Here is a 23,505-nt window from a genome sequence, read left to right as displayed (position 1 = left end):
AGATCACAGCAGGCTTTTCAAAAGTACAGTGTATCTTATAAAAGGGCTGTTGGAGTTTAAGGCGGTGGAACGGAGCAGTCACGTGGTCATTTTCCAAAGATATCTCTGGCTGCCCTGTGGAAAGTGGGTTGGCGGGAGTTAGTCTTCAGGCAGGAGGATTTCACTGTGGTCAGGTGAGACCTGGGAGTGGCTGGACCAGGGAGGTGACAGAGGGCATGGAGAGGAGGAGAGGGGCTTGAGGGGTATTTGAGGGATCACCAGGTCCCAGTTAGAGACTGGATGTGGGAGGTGAGGAAAGGGCCGCTCCCGTTTCTGGATTGCATCATTCAAGGAAAATAATGGTGAGGAGTAGGGGGGATGGGGGCAGCTTGGGGTTGGGGGCAGAGACTGAGTTCAGTTTGGGGTGAAATTGGTTTGGTGTGTCTGGGCACCAGGATCACCAGTAGGCAGGGGGATACTGTGCTCAGGAGAGGTTCCTACTGAAGATAGAGTCAGAGGTGCACTAACCACTACCAGGGAAGGGTGGGACCAGCAGGGATGTGCCGGGTCCAGGGCAGGGAGCTCCTGTACCTGTGTGCTGGATAGACTGTCCAAGGGCATATCTCTTAAGAAGAAGCCTGGACTCTGCTGTGGACCACCTGAACTCAGCTTCCTGCCCGTCAGAGTCCTTTGCCCAGCCTCTGCAGGGCCTGAGCTTTTAGATAGGAAAGTGAGGGATCTTGGCCTCACCTGGGAGTGGGGCCCCAATCCCCTTCTCTGGGCAAAGGACGCCTCCATCAGGAGAGGAGCACTCCTGATGGTCTGGATCCTGAGTTCTCTAGGGTTGGCTGGACTCTGATGTTACCTCTTGTAGGGGCTCCTCCTCCTGTCTGAAGCCCTGACCTGCCATCAGGAAGCAGCCCCAGAGCACTGGGCCCTGATGCAGCTTGGCCCTGGCCACTCCAGTGACAGTGTCCTGGGGTCAGGGCCTGGGCAATACCACCTTGAGACATCACCTCACCAACTCACTCATTACACAGATAGGGAAGCTGAGGCCTGGAGAAGGAGTGGGTTTACCCAGGGTCACCCAGCTAGTAGATGATAGGACCAGAACTTCAACCCAGGGACTTCTATGGCCCAGAGTGTTTTCATTGTTCCCCATCTCTGTTCATGATTGTTACTTCCCAAGCTCCCATCCCATGTGTATCAAACATTCTCATCCACCCAGCATCCTATGGACTGTTCCATGGGTGGGGAAAAGGGAAGGGCTTTAGACATAGCTGAAAATGACACAGGAGACAGAAAGATGCAGGAAGCATTTATTGAGGGCCAGAGCTGAATTCTACAGGAGGCAAAAGGCATGACACAGGCAATTTCTAGTGGGTTAGAGGAGAGGACTGGGGGAGAAAGCAGTTACAGGGAGAGAACAGCCAGCCAGAACTGCAGCTTCCCAAGGCTGCCTCCTGCTGGCTCTTTGTGGGAAATGCAGGTAGAAGTGGATTTTTCTCTGCCACTGCATCAACTAGTGGCCTGATAGTGTCTTTTCTCTGAAAGAGGCCCTTAGCCCCAGGCTCCCATGCTACAGGGGTCCCTGAAGCAGGTGGGGACTTCAGTAATGTGATCACTCATCACTGAAAAGTTGGAGCACCCTCTCGTCTTCCTACCAACAGGGCCTATGTTCCCAATCTTTAGGCCCTGGGAATCCTTTGGGATCAGTCCTTTATTCCAAAGCACCCCACCCTCACCCTGACTCCCATCCTAACCCCAGCTTGCCCTAGCCTCAATTAGGGGTTCCTGGTCTAAATCACCCTGAGGGATGGCTAAGTCTCCTCCTAACCCCCAAATCACCCTCTGTCCCTCATCTTTAGCAACATCCTGGTATCCTTTCACTTACATACATACCTTTGATCCTCAGCCAGTTCCAGCCCCCCCACCCCCCCAACCCCCACACACTTAGTTTCCTGAAACTGATATTCTGAACCTCTAGAGGGCACCACCAGCCAACTCTGGAAACTATAGGACCGAGGTACATTCCTCCCTGTGTCCCTCCTGGGGATTGGAATCAGAGTCACTATAGCCTAAGGGACAGGCTAGGGCCTGCAGCCAGGCTCCCCAAGGTCACTGGGCACCAGACACTGGCTAGGCCAGAGTGTGATGGGAAAGAGATGAGGCAGAACAGGGCCCCATCATCTGGGCACAGTATGGATGCTGGGGCCTGAAACTGAAGAGTGGAGTACTTCCTAAGGAACCAGAAACACAGGCAGACTCTGGTCTAACCCCTCACTCACCCACCCAAGCTCATCTCCCTAGCCAATCCTCCAGCACTACTCTCCCTCCCTTCCTAATACTGTGGAATGCATTTCAGGACTGGAAGAGCCCCCAGAGGTCATCTGAGCCAGTCCATTCCCTACTAGAATCTCCTCTGTGCATCCTGGCCACTGCTTGCATACCACCCATAACAAAGAACTCTTTGCCTCCCTCTTTCCAAATGGGCAACCTCAAACTCAAGGCTACCAGGTAAAGCTAGAGGATAACAGATAGCTCCGTATCAACTCTTCTCTGCCCAGCTCAGCTTTGAGCCCAGAGCCTGCCATGAAAGGGCCCGGAAGGGATAGATGGGTTGGAGACACCTATAGCATCATTCCTGGAGACCCTGGGAAGCCTGAACTGGGATGGAGAAAAAAGCCTGAGAGGGATCTGAGAGGAGGAATCTTCCCTCCTCTTCTCTCCAGAGAAGCCAGCAGGGCACCTTGAGCTGGCCTGGGAGACCCTCTCTAAAGGTCACCATGGTAAAAATAGAGCTTGTCTGGGAAGGGATGGAAAACAGCTGCTCCTGCCTGGGACTTGGTGCCAGGGAGGCAGATGGTCAAGCCAGGGCCTGGACAAGGAACTCAGGCGTAGGATCCTCTGAACACACCCCTCATTTACCAGACTCCAGAGATCAGAGCCAGGAAGGGGGGGGGGGCGGGCGGAGAGTATGGAACCCTGCAATGCAGCAAGTCTAGGGGTCCATACATACAACACCCTGCCTCTTCCAAGGCACTAGTGTGTGTGTACTGATAGAAGGGGTAATTTAGAAGTTTGGAGATTGCCTTGGCCAAAGCTCTATTAAACAGATGGGAAAGCTGAGGAGCAGAGGAAGGGTCTTTCCCACAATGACTGAATGACAGAGCAAGGGCTAGAACCCAAGCTTGGATGACCACCCCACCCCCAAGCCCAGAGCTCTCCTCCCCTGACCCCTTATCTCTGGGGCTATCAAAGAGGCCAGACCCTTGGGGACATGGTGCTGGGAGCTCCCAAGCCCCACGACACTTCTTCTGGCTCGGCTCTCCCGGGGCAGGGATGGGGTGTGGGCGGGGAAGCCTTTAGGTGGTGCAGGAGGCCTCCGTGGATAGGTTGCCACGCTTGAGCCTCAGGCTGCCGTTCCATCCGCGGGGACAGATGTTGTAGCCGAGGATGCCGGGCGACTTAGCCCCAGAGTCCTCCGAGTCGAGGGACACATCGGAGTCCGTGGGCGAGCGGCGGTAGGGGAAGGGCCTGGGTCGCGCGGGCAGCGGGCTCCGGGGACTAGCGCAGGGCGAGGACCCGGCGGGCAGTGGGCTCCGGGGGATGGGAGCGAACGTTGTCCCGGGGTCCGCGGCCTGGCCGGGTCGGGACGACAGGGGAGAGCGCATGCGCGGCGGCGGTGGCGGCGGTGGCAGCGCTCTCGGCGGGGAGAAGGGCCGAAGGCTCTCAGCGCCCGCCGGCCGCGGGGAGGCGCTCTTGCGCCGGGCCGCGTTGATGATGTTTCGCGCCAGGAGCGCCTGCAGCTGGCGGCTTGGGGGCCGCGCCTCGGTCTCAGGTCGCAGAGGGGATACGGAGCGCTCGCTCCACGAGGGGGACATGGGCGGCGGCGGCGGTAGCGGCGGCGGCGGCGGCGGCGGCAGCGGCGGGGGGCTGCTCAAGCTGCTCCCGCGGCCCGGCTCCCACGGCCCCGGGCTCACCCAGCCGTCCAGGCTGCTGGGGGGCCGGGACGCGCCCGGCGTCCAGGGCGGGGAGGTGGGCAGGCTCTCTCGGCGGTCCTGGGGAGAGAACAGAGAGGGTGGGGGCAGGCGTTAGTGCTGGGCTTCTCTATACCGGGGTTTCAGAAGGGACCGAGTTGGCTGTGTCCATTGTACAGAGTCGGGAAGCCAGCGACCAAAGTCAGGTAGTGCCTGCAGAAAAACGCAGGTGCCCCAACTTTCATCTTTCAGGTGCTTGAACGAGCCCACGCTGCCTGCCCCTGCGCTTAGCAGGGAGGCAGATGACTGGCGGTTTAAGAACGCTCGCTTTGGAGACAGACCCCTTTGTTTACTGAATGAACTTGGGCAAGTTGCTTCAGCAAAAGAAGCAACTCGAAGCCCCTGGGCTGCAGTTTCCTCCTCTGTGAAATGGGAGTATAATATCAGCATGTATCCTATAGGATTGTTGTGAGGAGTAAATGAGATAACTTACATCAAAGACTATCACAGTATGAGAAGGTTCCCCAGAAGAGAGTAGATGCGCAATAGATGTTAGTTACCTTAAAGACATACTAGAATGATACACATGAAACTAACCAGAGTGCCTCTGTGTTAGGAAATGGGGTGAACAGGGCAGGGGACACTGCCACAGGAGTGGGAATAAGGCTTCTAATGTATTATATACTTTTTATACAAGTTTAAGGTTTTGAACCATATGGATATAATATCTATTCAAAAAATTACAAGCAAAAATATTGATCATTATTACTAAAGTTGGACTTAGGGAAAGGCCCTGTCTCAATCCCCCTGCCATGTTGCCATGGTCACCTCCTAATTGTTCCTTGGACACCTTGAACAGGGAGGAGGTTCCCACTGACAGATGGAAACATAAAAGGAAGTTGGGTCGTTCCTCCCTAGGCAGCACACTCCCCTCACTGGACTTCTTGCCCGCATGGGGTGGGGAGTGTGGGTTCCGTGAGGGCAAGTTGGTGAACCTCTGTGAAGTTATACACTGCTCTGCTATACACTATCATACCTGCTTCCTACCTCCTTAGGAACTTTCCAGTCTACAAAGTTCGGTCTCATCCTTACTCTCTCATCATATCCTCACAGCAGTCTGGTGAAGTAGCTGGTGTTATCACACCCATCTTACAGTGATGAAAATGAAGTTCAGACGTGTAAATAACTATCTGGTGTGTTCTGCCCCACCAGGAAATACGTGTGACTATCTGTTGCTTAAAGGTGGGAGGCAGGCTTAAGCAGTTTGAACTGGTTTGAAAGTACAGGGCTTGGGGATCCAGGCCCAGCATGTATCTGCTAAACCATCCAGCTGTTCAGCCAATCAGATTCCAGCAACAAGCCAGCCCACTCAGTCTTCAATCCAAATTCACCGGCAGTCATCCCTCAGAGTCCAGAACTAGCCAGTCCATTCAGTGCCTCCTACTCAATCAAAATCTAGAACCTCTCGTAAGATCCATTCTCTCATCCAATCAGTAACCAGCCGCAGCCAAGCCAGTCAGCTTCTCATCCAATGAGAATCTAATTTCTCCCAATCAAAAGGAAGCAGTAAAGTACATGTATTCTCCAAACAATGCAGCAGCGACCAGATGAGCCCAGACTCAGAAATGGAGCCCTTTAACCTATAGAGGAACGTATAGCAGTCTGAACAGATTTTTCAATGGGATTGGGAATGTTAGGAACCTCCCGGGGACATCCAAGGCCCCAATCATCAAGTAGGAAAGTTAAAGCTCAGCATGGGCTCCACCTCTTTTACTTCCAGGGTCAGAGTTGTGTATATGTGAGCAAGAGACACTGGGAGCTGCTGTCTGTGAGCCATCTCAGGAATCTTTCAGTGAGCCTGGCTGGGGGGAGCAGGGCCAAGGGTTCATGATCCAAGTCCATCAACAAGCACTGAGGCAGAGCAACCAGGGCTTTCAGCCAAGAGCAAAGCAGGCTGGGGCAAGAGAAGCTATGATAACTGTCTGAAATCTCCAAGGATGGTCTGCCTTTAGTGGCCACAAGGGGAAGGCTAGGGCCAGCAAGTAACAGAATTTACTTCTCAGAATGCCTGGGTTGGAATGTTGGGGGCAGTGGTAAGCAGCTCCTCACCCTTTGGAGGTGGGCCAGGGCCTGACCTCATCGAAACTGCCATGTCTGGGTACTGACTGTGTGCGTGTGTGTGTGTGTGTGTGTGTGTGTGTGTGTGTGTGTGTTGGGGGGCGGGGGAGCAGTGAAGTGAATAATACAAAAAGGCTGCAGGGAATCAGAATTATTCACTTGTGAAAAAGTTCTCAATGTACCATATACACCAGAACTCCTTGGAAATGCACATGGGTGAAAATTCAGAGAGGAGCACCCACTTAACCCAGCACCAGACACAAAGCAGGACACATGTGTGGGGTGAAGGTGCGAGTAGGGCAGAGTCAGACAGGAACTATCAGAGATCAAAGAGAGCTAGCTCCCAGACAGCTTCTGTAATCCTCTTGTTGCATGGAAGGGGAGACTGAGGCCCACAGGTTGTCTAAGGTCACACAAGGAGTCAGATGCAGATCTGGGCCCAGCACCCATTTTTCTGGCTCTTGATGGCCGTACGCTCCTCTCCACGAGGGCAGAAACTCATTTTATGCAAGAGCCCGGCAGTGATGACTGTGGAAAGTGGCCGGATTTAGATAATGGGGGCGACGGGGAGTGGGGGGGGGCGGCTGCTGAGGGAACCAGAAAGTATATATGCTCTGGCTAAAGGCACTTAAATACCACTTTTAAAGAGTTCGAACAAACCTGGACCATAAGGGGCACGGGTTTTCCCCCGTGCTCTACAGGCTTTTTGGCCAAACTCTTAAGGAAGGAGAAAACAGAACATGATTTCCACAGGGTTCTGGTTCCCTCAGTGCTGACCCAGGGAAGAGAGAGGGCAGCCCTCACTTTCAAGCCAGCACACATCTGTACCCATGGCAGATCCAGACACTCAGCAGATGCACGCAGCACGTGGACACACACCACAGGCTCACACGCCGTAACTAAGCAGTCCCACCCCACTTCTCAGGCCAGAATTGGGGAGGAGGGAGAGGGCCCTGACCACCAGCCAGTGAGTGTGGAAGAAAGAAAGAAGCAAGACAGATTTGAGGCAGAGTATATTGAGAACAGGAGAGAAAACAAAGTTGAGGGAAGAGCTCAGCCAGCCTGATCACAGGAGCTGCAGGATGGAGGGTGGGCTCTTCCATTGCTGGCCCTCAGGGGTGGAAGGGAGCAGGGGTCCGGAACATGGGCTTCACTCTGCCCTGGGAGGGGTTTGGCGTGAAGGAGCCGAGCTCCCTCGCGACTCTCCCATGCATGCCCCCACGTTCTGGGCAGAATGAACTCACTGGGAAGGCACCCCCTGTTGCCATGGAGACGAGCCTGAGAGCTCGCGAAAACTGCAGGCTCAGCCCGGCATGGGCACCGCCTCCACCACCCCTCGCCCCTCTGGGGAGCCCAGAAATAGGGCTGGGAAAGAGAAAGTGGGTGGTGCTCGCCCCCGGTCTTGGGAAGCTTCCATCTGAATTCTGCCTCTTGCGTCTATGTTCTCTAACCCACACAAAGTGTGGTTTTGTGGGGCTGCAGCACATCAAAGGTGTCAGAGGTGGTGAGGATCTCAGACTACCTGACTCAAAACCCTCACAGTATGATGGGGAAACTGAGACCCAAAGCTGCACGTGGAGTCCATCTTTGAGAATCCAGATCTCCTAAGTCCCAGCCTTTTCTTCTAAACCTTAAGGTCTCCTTTGTCCCTTCCTTGAGCTGCTGTGCTCCTGCCCCAACCCTTGCCGTGTTCCCACTGTCTCCAGGCGATCCTGAGCCTGAGCAGTCCCAGCCTAAATTTCTGATCTCCTGGCCTCCTGCTGCAGCTCATTCCAGCCACACCCTCCCAAGGACACCCTTACATCTACTCACCATCTGTCCTATGGCAACTGTCCCATTTCCTTCCCCTCTCTTCCCAGGGGACTGTCTTATCACTTACAGGGCCTTTCTCCCAAAGCACCAGCCTGTCCTCTCATTCCTCACAGATTGTCCAGCTAGGAGGGCCCTCATCGTATAAATGAGAAAACTGAGGCACAAAGAGGGAAAGTGACTTGGCCAAAGTCGCACAGCAAACGGCAGGCTGAGATGCCTCTCTCCTTGCGGCCCCTTCCACTGCACGTAGACGGCTGCTTTCAGTCGTGCAGATCTTGGCTGAGGTTGAAGGCAAAACAGCTGACGGATACACTGCTAGGGGCCTCTCTCCTAGCTGCACACCAACCTCTGCGCAGCCTCCTACAGGGCTCTCTGTCTCTCAGGGGTCCCCTGGGACCTCCCACATCCCAGAACGGTGAGGGCAAGCTAGGTCGAACCAGGACTGAGGTCTGGGATGAACTGCGTTAGCTGTCTCGAAAGCGGAGCTAGATGTTTGCAGCGGGCATGAAGGCAGCTGAGCAGAGGGCCGGGAAGAAGAGTGTCAGACAGCAATGGTGGGCTGAGTCCTCATCCAGCAGAACCCGAGAGAAGAGAAAATGTGGAGGCCGAGGCAGAGGTCTCTGAAGCAGCGCAGAGGAAACAGTGTCCGGAAGGCAGAGGTGGGTGGAAGAGAGACCTGTGGAGGTGAGAATCCAGCAAGAGGCAGAGAGATGCCAGAGCTGGGGCCACAGTGAGGACGGCCCCACCGGGGTGGCTGAGGAGGCAGACCCTTGGCTGGCTGGTCCCACAGGCCAGGGCAGGCTCTGTGTGCTGCAGGAGCCCCTCAGCAAGACGCTGGCATCCCTACAGCTCACCAAGGCCAGGTGAAGCCCCCCAGCCTCGTTAGGGCCTGCCAAGGGAGTTCTCTCTCCGTGACCCTCCTCCCCCCGCAGTGGCAGACTTCAGATCCCTCAGACATGGAGTCGAACCACTCTGTGGTAGGGAAGGGGCGGCTGCAGCTCAGAGAGGGGAGGTGACTTGCCCGATGTCACAAAGCTAGCTGGTGGCAGCATCAGCCCTTGAGACCTGAGTCCCCATACTCCTGACTCAGCCCTGTGCCACCTCCTGCTCTCCATCCAGCCCTCGGAGAGCGGGCTCTGACAGGCAGTGGGATCCCTGTGGGGTCCATTACTTGAAGCAGAAGGAAGGCTTCCACACCTGAGCCTCGATCCCGGCATTCCGGGTGGAGAAGGAGGGCCTGGGGGCTTGCTTGGCTCGGGGAGACCACGCCCTGGAGGGAGACACGGGCGAGACATCACTGCTGTAGGTAGGGCTCACGGCAGTGGGCTGGAGGCCATCCTGGCCAGGGGAGGAGCGGGAGGGCCGAGGCAGGGCAGGCGACAGTGGGAGGGCTGCTTTGGGCAGGCTGGGCGCCAGGTCCAGGGAGCTCGGCTTGGCAGGCGAGGCGGCTGTGGGCGAGGACTTGGCAGGTTCCTTGATGGGTGAGAGGACAAAGAGCGAGGGCCGCAGCTGGCAGGGTGGCTGCCTGGAGGGCTCTGGGCGCAGGACCCCATTCTCAGGCAGGTAGCCGTGATAGAGGGAGGCAGGCGGGGTCCGAGCCGGGCTTCGGGACGCCACTCGGAAGCCGCCAGGCGCGTGGGTGGGGTACTTCCAGCACGAAGGCAGGGACATGGTGGGTGAAGGGCAGCGGGCCCGTTCCGCGTGGCCCGAAGACTCGATGACGTACTTCTCCATGCGGGACTGGCGGCGGGCGTAGAGCTCGGCCCCCTTCCCAGAGGCCTCGGAGAGGTTCTGGTTGGGTTTGGGCTTGGGCTTGGCCTGGATACGCGGTGACTTGAGGCATGAGGCCCACTCGGGGACAATCTCCTCGGCACCTGCGGGGCTGGCCCTGTCCCGGGGTGCGGGCTCCTGCTGGAAGTTGGAGGCCTCGGCCCCCAGCGCGAAGGGCTCCTCCTCCACGCCCATCTCCCCCTGGTCCCTCTGCCTCCGCTTCTCGTCCGCTGTCTGTACCAGATCCAGCAGGTCCGGATTCGGGGTCACCTTGGGCTTCTCCACGAAGGTGAACATGGATTTCCGGCTGCCCCTGCGGGCCATCGACTCCTCCAAAATGCCCGTCTTGCTGGCAGGAACTGCCTGGCCCTTTAGATGAGAAGGCTTGGGGTCGCAGCTGGGGTACAGGGCAGAGTAAGAGGGGGGAGACCTAACCCGGGAAGTCAGGGGGGCTGTGGACAAGGTCTCGGCATAGGTTGGGGGCGGGGTGAAGTTCCCCAAGGGGCGTCTCTCCAAGGCGGGGCTTCGCTGTGCCACGGGCCTCCTCTCCAGCATGGGGCTATGGGACATGATGTGTCTCTGTGGCCGAGGGCTCCTGTCTGCCACGCTGGGGGGCCGGGGAGTGGGACCCTTCTCTCCAAGATGTCGTCTCTCTACCATGGGGCTTCGTTCCATCTGGCTCGTGCCGCCCGGTGCCTGAATCCCAAAGGGCCTGGCCGTCCTGTTGACCACAGATGGGGGCTTGGCCAGCGTGAGGTGGACCTCGCTGTACAGTTTGGTGGGCGTGGTGGCAGCTGCCCGCCCGGAAATCTCTTGTTCTGTGGACGCCACTGGGGCACCAAGCTGGATATCAATGAGCAGGGAGCTGGACATGAAATCTGGGGCTGGGGGCCTGGAGCTGGAGATGGGAGTCACTTCTCTGGAGAAGGTGCTGGTGGTGGTAGGTGGAGCCGATACCTTGTCAATTAGTAGGGTGCTGGATCTCACCTCCACAGCTGGCTCCTGGGGTTGCCCACCAGCACACTGGGTGCTGGGTTTGAAATCTGGCACTGCACCCTTCGGCGGGAGCTGTGCCTGTGAAGAATTCTGTTGGACGCTGGACAGTGGCAGGCTCTGTGGGGGGACAGTTGCCGGTGGGTTCTGATCGACATCTGTGGCTGGCAGGTTGTGGTTGCTGTTGGAAGCTGGCGTGATTAGCGTGGCGCCGGGTGAGGGAGGGTTTTGGCTGGCATCTGTGGCTGGGCTGTGGACCTCGGCCGGAGGTGGAGTTGGGGGTGTCTGCTGGGCTTCTCGGTTCTGGGACAGGTGGAGCCCATTGGCCGTCAGCAGGGCCGCGTTCTCCTTTAAATAAACCACCAGTGGTACCTCCTCTTCCTCACTGGCCACCTTCTCCAGGTGCCGCAGCAAGTTGGCTTCCTCTGAGGAGCCCTCCATGCTGTGACCAGGGACCCCTGTGTCAGCGCTCTGGCAGGCGGGGTTTCTCGGAGGGCCTGGTTCAGGGAGGGAGGTGGGACTCAGGCTGAGCCCTGGGGCATGGCCTGTGGGGCTGGCGGGGGGCACCCTGAGGGACTCCTGGCCGGGCTTCTGTCCCCTCTGGCCGTGGCTCTCCAAGGTGAACTCGTTCACCCTCTGCCGGCGCCTGTTGAAGAGCTGGACGCCGCGGGAGTTGGAGCTGGGAGGGGTGGTCAGCTGGGCTGCGATCTGCTGGCTCCTCGCCTTGGCCTCTTTTAGATCCTTCTCGGTGAGGCTACTGCTCCGGCCCAGCGCTGCAGGAGGGACAGAGGCCGAGTCAGCAAATGGGATTGCAGAGCCACAGGGGTACACACACAGACAGACAGATGGTCACCCATGCCCCACTACAGATGGCCTTTTCCTCCGGAATTTGATCTTTACTCACCGTGTCCTAGAATCTCCTCATAAAGATCCCTGACCCAACCATCACGGCCCAACTCAGATAGCCATGTAAAACCTTCCCTGATTACCCTTTTAGTATTAACTGCCCCCTTGTTTGGATTCCCCCTAAAGGTTGTTGACATGGCACTTTACCAAACTCAGCAAGAACACCTCACCCTCGCAGTCAAGGCCCCACTCCATCTCGGACTCATCTTGTGCCACCTTTCTCTCTCACTGGGCTCTTCCTGGCTGGCTTTCTGTTCCTTGAAAACGCCAAGTTTGTTCCTGCCCCAGGGCCTTTGCACTTGCTGTTCTGTCTGCTTGGAATGATCTTTTCCCAAGTGGCATTCCATGTTGGTTCCTCATCGCTCAGGACTCACGTGAATGTCACCTCTCTGGAGGGGCCTTCCTCTATAATCAGCACCCCCCCAACCCATCTCTTTGTTTTGTTTTCTTCATAGCATTCAACACAATTCAGTATTATCTTTTTTACACGTTTCCTTGTCTATTATCTGTCTCCCTCACCTAGAACGCAAGCTCTAAGGGGGAACTGAACTTGCTTGACTTGTTCATCCCTCTAACCCTAGCCCCTAGAATAGTGCCTGGCAAAAAGTGGGCACTCAGGAAGCATTACTGAGGGCATGAATGGACCTGCAGGATATTCATATGCCTAAGTGCATATCTTAGGGCCCTTTACACTTTCAAACTCATAGTATAGTCATTTCTTAACACTAACACTTCCTCTTTTTAGAATAGGTAATACATTTACATGGACTAAAAATTTTTTTTTAACTTAAAAACATAAAAAAGTATACAGTAAAAAATGTCTCTCTACCTCTGTGTGCTCCACACCACAAATCAGGTAACAACTGTTAATAGTTTCTTCCAAGTCCTTGCAGAATTTCTTACCATTTTCATTTAAACATCATTGAAAAATTCTCATACTTTAATGTTATAAAAGTAATAAATTGGGCTAATTTCAGCAGTGACTCTACTAGAGCATTGCATTACCTCATTTTATCCTCACAAGAACACTAGGACACAAGCATTACTTGCTCCCTATTTTACAGAAATGGAAAATGAGGTCTAGAGACTTGTAAGTAACTCACCCAAGATCACACAGCAAAGGGTGGCAAGGCTGGAGTCAGAACCAGTTCTCTCTGGGTCCACAGTGCATGCTCAAGCTGCCTGCTTGTCCCAAAGGTCCCTTTGGGACATATAGGGGACAGAGTCGGTGGGAGTCGGGGTTCAGGCTGGGGCTGCAGGCTAGGACCGGAGTCTGGGGCCTGAGGCCAGGGATCAGGCTGGGGGTCAGGCCCTATTAATCTGTAAGTTCACTATAGGCAACCATTTCTTTCTGTATCACCAGTGCCCGGCTGGCACAGAGTCAGTGTTTAATTTGTGCTTATTGAATAAGGAATGAAGAAATGGACGCATGAACAAATGAACCTATGGACAGATGGATGGGACAGCCTGTGGCCGGGCTAGCAGCTCAGTCGGTGGCTGGGAAAATTCCTCCCTTTGTCACCCCACCCCCACCGAGGGAAGCTAATTAGTTCTTGAGGAATCTGACCCTGCCCTTCCTCCTATCTTGCCCTCATTAGCACTGGCCATGACATGCTGAGTGGGTCTCCAGGGACAGTTTTTCTAGGCATCTTGCCAGCGAGGCTCAGAATTCATGGACTCTCAGAGCTGGGAGGGCCCCTATAGAGGAGCTGTTTCACTACCACCCCCACTTTATAGATGAAGAAACCAAGGTTCGGAGAGTGGTGCAGGGTAGAGCTCACACTAGGGTCAGCAGGGAGGCCCACACAGGACAGAGTGGCTGCCGACAGCTGCTTCACTGGGACCAGGCCCAGCAGCCACAGGCTGTCTGGCCCCAACCTCCTCCTTCCCTCCTCCCCTCACGACCTGGCTCCCCACCACACACACCTGTGGCCACAGGTCCAGAACAGTGACAGCACACAGCCTGCCCCATGCGCCCCTGACGCCTGCTTCCTCCTGGTAGGGCTCCTCTCCTGCCTGGATCACCCCATGATGAAGGCTTTGGGGGTTGGGCCAGGCTGCTCCCCTGTGGGGAACTTAAGTAGGGGACAAGCCAGCAACACAGGAGGAGTTGCTCAGCTCATGCGATGTCCATCTCCTCTGGTCTGCTTAGAAACCAAGCCTCCCAGCCCAAATCCAGGCTCTGCTATTTGCTAGCTGTGTGACCTTGGCAAGTTACTACATCTCTCGGAGCCAGTTTCCTTAGCTGAGAAGAAGGTAATAAAAGCACTGACAGGGGCTTCCCTGGTGGCGCAGTGGCTGAGAGTCCGCCTGCCGATGCAGGGGACACGGGTTCGTGTCCCGGTCCGGGAAGATCCCACGTGCCGCAGAGCGGCTGGGCCCATGAGCCATGGCCGCTGGGCCTGTGCATCCGGAGCCTGTGCTCCGCAACGGGAGAGGCCACAACAGTGAGAGGCCCGCGTACCGCAAAAAAAAAAAAATAATAATAATAAAAAAAATAAAAGCACTGACATTAGGGTTTGGAGGCTGCACTGAGATCGTGGATGCCAGGGGGATTACTGTCATTCAGCCCAAGTAGAGAGGACCGAGGGCTCATGCTACCCTGGGATGGAGTTGACGGTGACCCCACGTGACACCCTGGAAGGGGTCAGAGCTTCTCCTAGCAAAGGAGATTCACCCTACAGATCATGGTCCTGAGAGGGGTGACTGTCTTAAGGTCACAGAGCAGGGGATTCTAGAGTTATTGGGAGGCAGGGATCATTGCCCCAAATCACAGAACCTCAGAATCTCAGAGATGGCTGTCACCGGGTCCAATCCCCCACACAATTCCTGCGTCCCTAAAGCCATGTCCCTGTGTGTACAAGCCTCTGTTTATACCCTCAACTGACAGGGAGCTCACTACCCTGAAGATGTACCTTCTGCTAATTAACATTCTTTCTTTAGCTATAAAGTCACTCCTCATATTAACTCCCACCTCTTGACATGACTCTGCCCCTCACTGCCACACAGATAAAGAGCTTTCTCTTTCCAACCTGACAGCCCTGCAGAGACTCAGTCACAAATCACATCCCTAGTCCCACCAGTGGCTCTTATGACACAACTGCAGCCATCGTAGCTCACATTGATTGGGCTCTTACTGTGTACCCGGCTAGCAGGTTCCCACAGTGCCAGGCTCCTAGAAAGGGCTTCAGTGTTTGTGTAATTCAGACCTCCCAAATCCCTGCACTTTTCTCTTTTTTCTCTTCACCTCTCTGCTTCAGTCCTATCCCAAGGCTGGTTCTAAGGGCAATGGGGCTAGAAAATGCTCCAGGGTCAGAGAGTGAAGGGCCCTCAGGGATAAGCTGGCCTGGGAGGCTTTAGAGAGGGAAGGGGTTGCAGAGGAGGCCATGGGCCAAGACCTGGTCTGCTGACCCCCAGCCAGGGTGGGAATGTTCCCCACACTGTTGTTCTGGGACAAGAGGAACCCAGCAGAAAACGCCAGAGGGTGAGAGAGCCCTGCCTCCGAGGGAGCTCCCGTGCCCCCCATCCCAGCCTGCAATGACTCCACGGAAAAGGAATTTGGCAGGAGGCTTGGACCAGACCCAGCCAGCAATCCAGATGACTTTTGCCACCCTGCACAAACAAAGCTGGGAGAAGGGGGGCTGGGCCAACTACAGGCATCCCAGAGTCCCCCACTGCAGGGCACTGGGGGTGGCAGCTCCATTCAAAATTCCCCAGACTAGGGAACTGCCACCTCTAGTGATGCCCCAGCCAGGTGGGTCCAAGATTGTGGTCCCTGGTGTCAGAGAAGCAAGAGGTGGCCAAGGCCCACATGGGAGAGGCCCCTTGCTGAGCCCCCAATCTGCTTGGCTGCAGCCTGCACCTGTACAAGTCCTAACACCCCCTCTTCCCTCAGCCTCTTCAGGGCTGGCCCTTGAAAGCCCCACCCTGGACAATGGATGAGGAGCTCTGAAGACCGGCCTTCCGGAGATGGAGGGGTGAGGGCAGACTCAAGGAAGAGCTGCCCAGCGTCAGGAGACCTGGGTCCAACAGGGTTAAATCCCTAAGTGGGGAAGGGGGACAGGAAGCCCTGAGTACAGCCCTTCAAATGAAGATCGCAGTGGGTGCTATAATTAGTGAGCCCTCACTACTGCCCAGTATAAAGTGCTGTGCCATGCGCTGTAGACCCATCATCGTGTTCGATCCTCCCGATGACCCTAAGAGATAGGTACTAGCACTCTTCTCAGTTTGCAGACGAAACCAGAGCTCAGAAAGACCTGCCCAGGGTCATATGACTTTTAAGTAGCAGAGCTGGGATTCAAAACTCAAAATCTGGTTTTGCTGAATCTCATTTCTTAACCACCCTGCCTTCCGGATCCTGACTCTGGTGGGAGGGGCACCCACAGAGACTCTGGTGCTCCTGGATGCTGGTCTGAAGACCCCTCTGTTTCCACATCTCGTGATCAGTGCCCGCGGCAGTGCCCTCTCCTCTTCATATTCAGCTGCCCAGAGCAACTCATGCTTTGTCGTCCTTCTTCCTCTCAGGAGAAGAGCTGATAAACGCATTGTGACTAAGGTAGAGATGACTGCTAGGACATAAAAGACTAGTGGAGTAGAAAGAGCACGGTGTGGGGAGTCAGGAGACCTGAGTTCAAGTTGCGCTCAGGCAGGGAGAAGCCCTTTCTCCCACCCCATTACTTCTGTAGGCAGCTGCCTGTTCTGCCGGCCATCAGGCCTTTTGGACAGAGGATCCAGAGGAGGGAGGCAGGGCAGGGGAACGGAGGCCAGAGCAGAAGGTCAGGACAGGGAGAGAATTCAAGGAAATTCTTCTTCACACGGCTGCCGTCAACGGGAGTGCCCAGGGCCCGGGCAGGGTGGAGTGGGACAGGGAGCCAGAGGTAGGAAGAGAGACTGGCTGGAGACGGCCCATTGTGGCTGCCTGGGAGTCTTGGCAACGGGACAGGTAAACAGGCTGGGATAACTGCCCCCCTGGTGGGGTCAGGAAGGAACCAATGGCTGGCTGCTGCACAGCCTCGGCCTCAGCCGGGGGCAGGAAGATGAACTGGACCTGAGTAATGGCCTGACTACCTTGCCAGCCCCTGCCCCGCATCCTCCCTGCTGAAAGGAGGAAATGACGCAGCCTCCTTTCCCTGGGGAGTTCTCCATCCATGCCAAAGTCCTGGTGAGTGCAACCTGACTGAGTCCCAGCAGACTGCCAGGCCTCCTCGCAGAGAATAATTCATACCAAGGTGGGAAGGACTGCCAGACACGGGAGATGCATAGGAATGGAAGTGAAGAGCCCCAGACCTAGCTCCAGCCTGGCCACCAACCGGCCGGCAGAAGTCATGGCATGCCTCTCCCTTAATGCCCAGGGGGAACTGAGACCAGAGGAGGATGCTGTATGCCCTAAGTCACACACCCCAAACCACAAAGGCACCTCTGGGTGCTCGCTTTACTCACTCCGGCTGGGTCCTCCCTGCAGCCCAGCTTCCCTCCGGATGCTGAGCCGGCCTTGCTTCTCAAAGCCTCCGCGAAAGGCAGCCAATCGACTAGCTGACAAAGAGGAAAATCCCACGTTGACGGCAACGCGGAGGAGCTGGATATGACTTCTCTCCTCCACAGATGACTCAGCCTAGCTCTTTATCAGGAAAACCGATTTCGCAACAGCCTTTTAAATGGTCTCTCCGCCCCCAGTCTCTCCCCCGACAATCTACCCACCCCACGCTGCCAGATCCATCTTCCTCCCGCCTGGCTCCACTCTGTGTCGGGCCTCTCTCCTCCTCTCCAGGACATGGGGGACCAAGCAGCAAGTCCTCATCCTGGCATTCAGGGTCCCTGACGTCGGGGTCTGCCCGAGAGCTCGCTCACCTGCTCCCTGCGCCCTCAGCAGCCGTCAGAGGGAGTCCAGCGGCTCGTGGTGCCACACCTGCCCTGCGAGTTCCAGCCTCTGCCGTGGGTTTGCGCACATCCTTCCACCCGGAACCCGTCTCTGTCTCCTATCCTTTCTACACGCTCAATCCCCAGATCATCAGTGTTTTATCTGCACCGCTTAATAACCTCATCACTTGGCATATTATTTGTTTTAGTCAGAGTTTTCACCAGGGCGTGCTCACCACATGCCCCATGCCAGGCCCTGGCTTCATTAACAGCAGCCAGGAGGTCAGCAGTCCCCTCATCTCCATGTTAGAGGAGAAGCGGGCTCAGAGAGGTGAAGTGACTTAGGTGGTACAGCTAGGCAGAGGCAGAGTTGGGATTCGAACCCAGGGTGGCCCAGCACCCAGCCCAGGACCCATCACATGGGGCCTGCTGCCTCCTCCCAACACCTTGCTTTGCAGCAGTCAGGGTCTGGGTCTTATCTTCCCCCAGAGGGTGCCAGAGCCGCGGGACAGGGGCCTCAACTGCTTCCGCCTTGTCCCCTACACCTTCCCCGGGGGCTTGCAGAAAGGATGGAGTCAATGAGGTTGACAACAGCCAACACATGAGGAGCTCCAGATGCTGCCAAGCTAAGGGTTTAGCATATATTTTCTCACTGAATCCTCACAGCAACTCATAAAGGAGGCCCCCTTACCTCTGTTTTATTGATGAGGAAAACGAGACCCAGAGAATTAGCCAACTCACCCCAGGTCTTACAGCCAGCAAGGGACAGGCAGAGCAGAGCTGGAGCCGGGAGTCTGACTGATCCCAAGCCTGGGCCCCTCCTTCTGAAGAGCTCAGCCCACAAAGCACATTCACTTTCCCACCTACTGTCCCAGGCCCAGCCCAACTGCCACTTCCTCCAAGAAGCTTTCATCAATCCATCCAGACTCCTCGATCAGTGCCCCTCCCCTACTCGACCTGACCCAGGGGCCTCGCAGCAGGAGCAGGGCTTGAAGGAAACAACAGGTTGAGGAAGCTCAGGAACCAAGGCCCAAGGGGAAGGAGGCTGGGACTGGCCCAACTCCTGGTATCTCCCTGACAGGGGTTCGGGATGATGCAGGGCAGGGTGGGTGGGCTAAGTCAGGTCGGCATGGGTGTTGGCTAGCAGGTATCCCTGTAGGCCACAGGCACTGCTCACTGCTGGCTGACGAGGGCCCTGCTATGCGGTCCTCCTCTCCCAAAGGCCAGGAGCCACCACCTTCCTCCTGCCTGCTCTACTAGCCTAAACACTAATCTACAGTTAGATTTTCAGGGACTTGGAAATGGTGACCCAGAGAGAGGCAGGTTCAGTTCCAGGTGCACAGCAAACTGGAAAGGGCTGGTTCACAGGGAGCCAAGTTCAGACCCAGGCTCCCACCTCCCCCAGTCCAGCTATGGTAAGCCAGGCATTCCCCGCCACCCCCAAGCCCTCTCCTGCTGCATCAGCCTCCATCATCCCAGCCCTGGGAGCCTTGAGAGTACAGAAAGGACTACCACACCCTACCCTTCCAGAGAAAACACTTAATCCAGGAGATGTAAAGGTGGCGAGCCAGGGCGGGAGAGAGAGAATTTCCCCTAAACTATGCCTCTGCCAGGAGCAGTGCTGAGCCTAGTCTATCTCAGGGTCCCCAGCACCCAGCCCAAGGCCCTCGACAAAGATACAGCCCTTCCTCTTGGCCCCGGGGCAGCCTGGGGCTGGAGTTGGTCCCATTCTCTCTAAATTCCCCAGACTCAGCAGAGGCCGTCACCCAGGGGGGGTTCACTAAGTGTTGACTAAACAAATGACTGAAGGATGAGCGCTCCCACAGTCCAAATCTACCTTCACATTTTACTCCACCATTCACCCCAGGAGACAAATTCTCGATGTGTCTAGATCCCAGAGTCATGGAGATTCTAGGTCAGAGATCTAGAGGGTGGTTCCTCGAGGAAGGGGAGAGAGGAAGGAGGGAGGTAGGAACAAGCCTTTGGGTGAAGAGGGAGATGAAACCTCAAATGGCAGTGTTAGATCCAAGAGGCAGAATATTCCATTGAGTGCCAGGAGAATATAGAGCTTAAGAGATAGATGAACGAGGATGAAGAAATCTGGGAAGTCTTCCTGGAGGAGGCGGCATATGCCCTAGGTCTTGAAAGATGGAGATGTGGAAGTATTTCAAGCAATGGGACAGCCCAGTGGAGGCTGGAAGGCTCAAGGTGGTCCCCAGCCCATCCTCTACCCCCCTCCACTCACACCTCCAGTCAAGACAGCTGGAGAGGAAGGCACCTCTGACAGAGGAACACGTCCACCACTGGGCTTGCCCAGAGGCTAAGGGTGACTGGGGTGGTCCAGGTAGAGTTCCAAGGGAGCTATGTACATGGGAAGGCACATGCCTAGAGCTCAGAAGCACCGTGGTATCTGCCCTGGGCCTCCGGGTGGGTTACATAACTGCCCCACCGGGGCCACAGATTCAGCCGGGACCCTCCTCCGCCTCCACCTCCCCAGCCATCTGTCTCTGCTGCTTCCCTCTCATAGAAGAGGCCGCTGCACTGCCCAAAGCAAGGCCAGCGCCCTGTGGTAAATTCCCCACATTCCTTCCTCACAGAAAAATAAATAACGGGGAGAAAAAATGCTGGAGGAATGATAATGACGGCCCCAGCACGCTTCAGTCCCAGCTCGCCTCCCCACCCTGTAGAGCAGAGCCCCATCCTGGGCTGGGGCGGGGATGGGGACGCTGCTGCTTCTCCCTGAGGCATCCTCACTGCCAGGCCCGCAGCCCCTCACCGCTCCCCCAGGCCTGTCAACCCTCTTTTGTTCTCAGGGTCACTCATATCTGCTGAAGAAGGTGCTGGGAAAGGTGCTGAGAATCTTTCGGTTGTGGCAGGTGACCTCCGAGGGCAAACTTGCCAGAGGCTGGGCGCCCTTCACTTTTACTACTCAGGTTGTTGTTTACTGAGCGCTTCTTATGTTCCAGGCATTATTATCATTATTTCATTATGTTTTGATTTATCTTTGCAAGCTGTGAACTGGAAGTACTGTCATACCCATTTTACAGATGAGGAAACTGAGGCTCAGAAAGGTTTTATGATTCGCGAAGGTAGTTTGGCCAGTGAGTGGTCTACCCCCTCCACTCCTGCCTCTTACTCCCATATCTATTCAGCCTGTCTGTCCTCCCCCAGACAGCCCTCCTTTACCAAATCCAGCCAGAGGTGCAGCCTGTTCCCTTCCCACGTCCTGCTCAACAAAGCATCCTGTGCGGGCTACCTTTAGTAAGTCACCTCACCTCTGAGTCTCAACTTCCTCATCAGTAAACCAGGGATGATTATAGCTGCTTTGCAGAGTCACTGCTGAGCAAATGAGATGCACAATTTCTATAGCATAAAACATTGTGCACACCTGAGGGGGATTTAACTTCAGCCTTTTGCACAAACCTACCTTTGTATAACTGTACCAGGCTAGGGCGCTGTCTGTCTCCCTCCCTTCTCCAGCCCTCTCTGGGGCTGGTCTCCCTCTTCTGCTCATAGTCAGGCACAGCCCAACCTTCCCCTCCCCCTCCAGCATCCTCTCAGCAAGGGAACCCCAGTGTCAACCTCTAGCTAACTGTGCTGTAGCAGGAGAGAACCAGGTTTGAATACCAGGTCTGCCTCTTACTGGATGTGAGCACCCAGGCCCCCTTGGATGGCCCCAGACCCAAGACTCCTGGGAGGGAAGGTATGGCCGAGGCTCCCACCACTCAGTACGCAGTCCTGCAGCCAGGAGGGTGCTGTGGTCCTGAGCGGGCAGGAGGCTACCGACCCTGCCATCCCCTCATGCCATTCGCCGGTTACCAGGCATGTGTGGCTCCCCTCCAGCTGAAGGAGTCTCCAGCCAGAGGAGAGGCTGAACCGTCCCCTTGTCCCTCAAACTGCAAAAGGAAAGCAGGCTAGAGGTCAGGGAATTTAGTTCCAGTCTGTTCTGTCACAATATGGGTGAGATGCTGGACTAGTTCCTGACCCTCCTTGGGATTCAGTTTGTCCATGTGTTTGTTTCAGAGAAGGGATTGGCCTGGACCAGTGATTCCTAGAGTGTGGTACCCCCACACCTCTAGTGGGAGCAAAAGGATTTAAGTGGTACCCTGATACTTAATAACATCTTACTAGTTATGTGAATTTCACATGTGTATTAGAAAAGGAAGATAATAAATCCATCAAAGGTATATTACTGCTTAGGGAGAGGTAAAAGTGGATATTTCAGCAACAAAAGTTAGACAATTTAAAGAAAACAAGTATAGGCGGTGTATGAACTCATTCACTCAACTGATGTTTATTGCACACCAACTAAGGGCCAGGCACTGTTCACAGCCATGAAGAGAAACAGATAAAGCCCTGCTTGCATTCTAGCACGGGAGCCAAAAAATAAGACTATTTCTATAACCTCATTATATTATATATCTATAATCTTATTCTATTCTATAATAAATTCTATAGAGAAAAATAAAGCAGGGGTGGGAGATATACAGACTGCACAGGGTGGGGAGTGGTGTGCAAAGGTGAATAAGGTAATCAAAGGAGGCATCACTGAGAAGTCACATCAGAGTGAAGAAGTGAAGAAGGTGAGGGAGTGAGGCTTGTGCATTTCTAGGGGAGGAAAGACCAGGCAGAGGGAACAGCTAGTGCTAAGGTCCCTAGGCAGGCTCGCACCTGGCAGGTTGAGGATGGTGCACGTAATGTGGAGGTGGGACGTGAATAAGGAAACCAGCTTCTCTAGTGGTCTTTCTAGTGGCCTGCAGGGTCTCAGGGATCCCCCTGCATTGCAACCATTTGTGCTTGTGCGCACACACGCACACACACACCCTGCAACACACACATTCTGGACAGCTCCCTAATGCTGGGGAGAGCCTAGCCAGCAATAGTATGTCTTCCTCTGCACACACACCCACACACAAAGGTGCTCTTTGCGTGTGCACCCATAGAGGGGTGTGTGCACACATAGCACCCGTCGGTATGCATGTGGAGACACACAGGTACTCAGGTGGCACACTGACGCAGGTGTACGTGCGGCGGGTACACACCTTATGAGCGGACATGTGTGTCTCCCTCCTGCCAGCCTGCCCTGTCTCTGAGTTACCAGACCACCCTTGCCTGGCGGGCAAGTGCCCCGATGGCGTGGTTTCAAATTCACTTCTCCATATCTCAGCACCTCAGTCATGGTTTCCCATTTCCAGGGCTACATTAAAATCGGCCCCCTGCTGCTCAAATGTCCCAAGGGAGCATGTTGCTGTGGAGAATGCCCCCTTTTCTACCCCTACTGCAGTTAAATAGAAAAGCCATGTAAAATGCCTAGCACAGCACCGTAAACAGGATCAGCCGCTACTGGCATCATCGCTCATCACAGCCATCAGCATCCCTGGCTTCATGCCTTTAGGGAGCTCAGGGGGCAGCTGACAAGTAGAAGGAAAAGGCCAGACTGCGAGCTTCAGGCCTGGGTTTCAGTCGCAACCTGGTCTCCAACACATCGCGAGGCCTCAGGCAAGTCCTGTCCCTTCTCTGGCCCAGATCGGAAACCTGTGGGTGCGGCAGAATTTCTCAGGGAGTGTGTCCAACATGTTGATTCCTGGGCTCCGCCCCAGACCCGGGACCACAGAATATGCACGTTAACAGTCTCCCTGAGGGGTTCTGAAGCACAGCTAGGTTGGGGACCCAGTGGGCTTTAGAGCTCATGATTTTATAAATGTGTTTATAATTAAATGAACATATAGGGAAATGCTTGGAACATAGTCTGGCAGATAGACCCACGTCAACAAAAAGTAAGTTTGAGAAAATATATTTACATAAGTAATTATATGTAGTGATCATACACCATCCTTGAACACGCACACACTTTTATAGTTTTCCTAGCAGCTTCACATCCGTCAGAGAAAGAAGTAGAGCAGGGATTGTGATGCTATTTTAAAGACTAGAAAACTGAGGCAGAGAAAGGTCAAGGGGCCTGGCCAGAATCTCACAGAACACAGGTCTTTGGCTCCCAGCCAGAGTCCTTGGGCCAGCTTCGTTAGATGTGCCACCTCGGGGCCTTGTCACGTTTTGCCTCCCAGCCCACAGTGGGCATTGTGTACACAGC

At 55.2% G+C, this 23,505-nt stretch overlaps 1 protein-coding gene across 3 annotated transcripts in view; it reads right to left on the bottom strand.

The window, feature by feature from the left end:
* Positions 1-1,292: 1,292 nt before the first annotated feature.
* SYNPO (synaptopodin) overlaps positions 1,293-23,505 on the bottom strand; it is a 36,469-nt gene continuing 14,256 nt past the window's right edge. For 2 of the 3 annotated variants that reach the window (XM_029218292.1, XM_029218294.1), the window contains exons 2-3: positions 9,087-11,425; positions 1,293-4,040 (exon numbers count right to left, since the gene is read on the bottom strand). In XM_029218292.1, the coding sequence (XP_029074125.1) occupies positions 3,345-4,040; positions 9,087-11,425 (3,035 nt within the window). In that variant the 3' untranslated portion in view covers positions 1,293-3,344. Of the gene's footprint in view, positions 4,041-9,086; positions 11,426-16,997; positions 17,213-23,505 lie in introns of those variants that run through there. The other variant, XM_029218293.1, reaches the window with a different exon arrangement.

This window comes from Monodon monoceros, unplaced genomic scaffold (genome assembly GCF_005190385.1).
Source record: "Monodon monoceros isolate NGI ecotype Baffin Bay Population unplaced genomic scaffold, NGI_Narwhal_1 Super_Scaffold_12, whole genome shotgun sequence".
Classification (NCBI taxonomy): Eukaryota; Metazoa; Chordata; class Mammalia; order Artiodactyla; family Monodontidae; genus Monodon; species Monodon monoceros.
The sequence above is the reverse complement of the archived record's forward strand: the minus strand, read 5'-3'. Positions and strand labels throughout refer to the sequence as shown.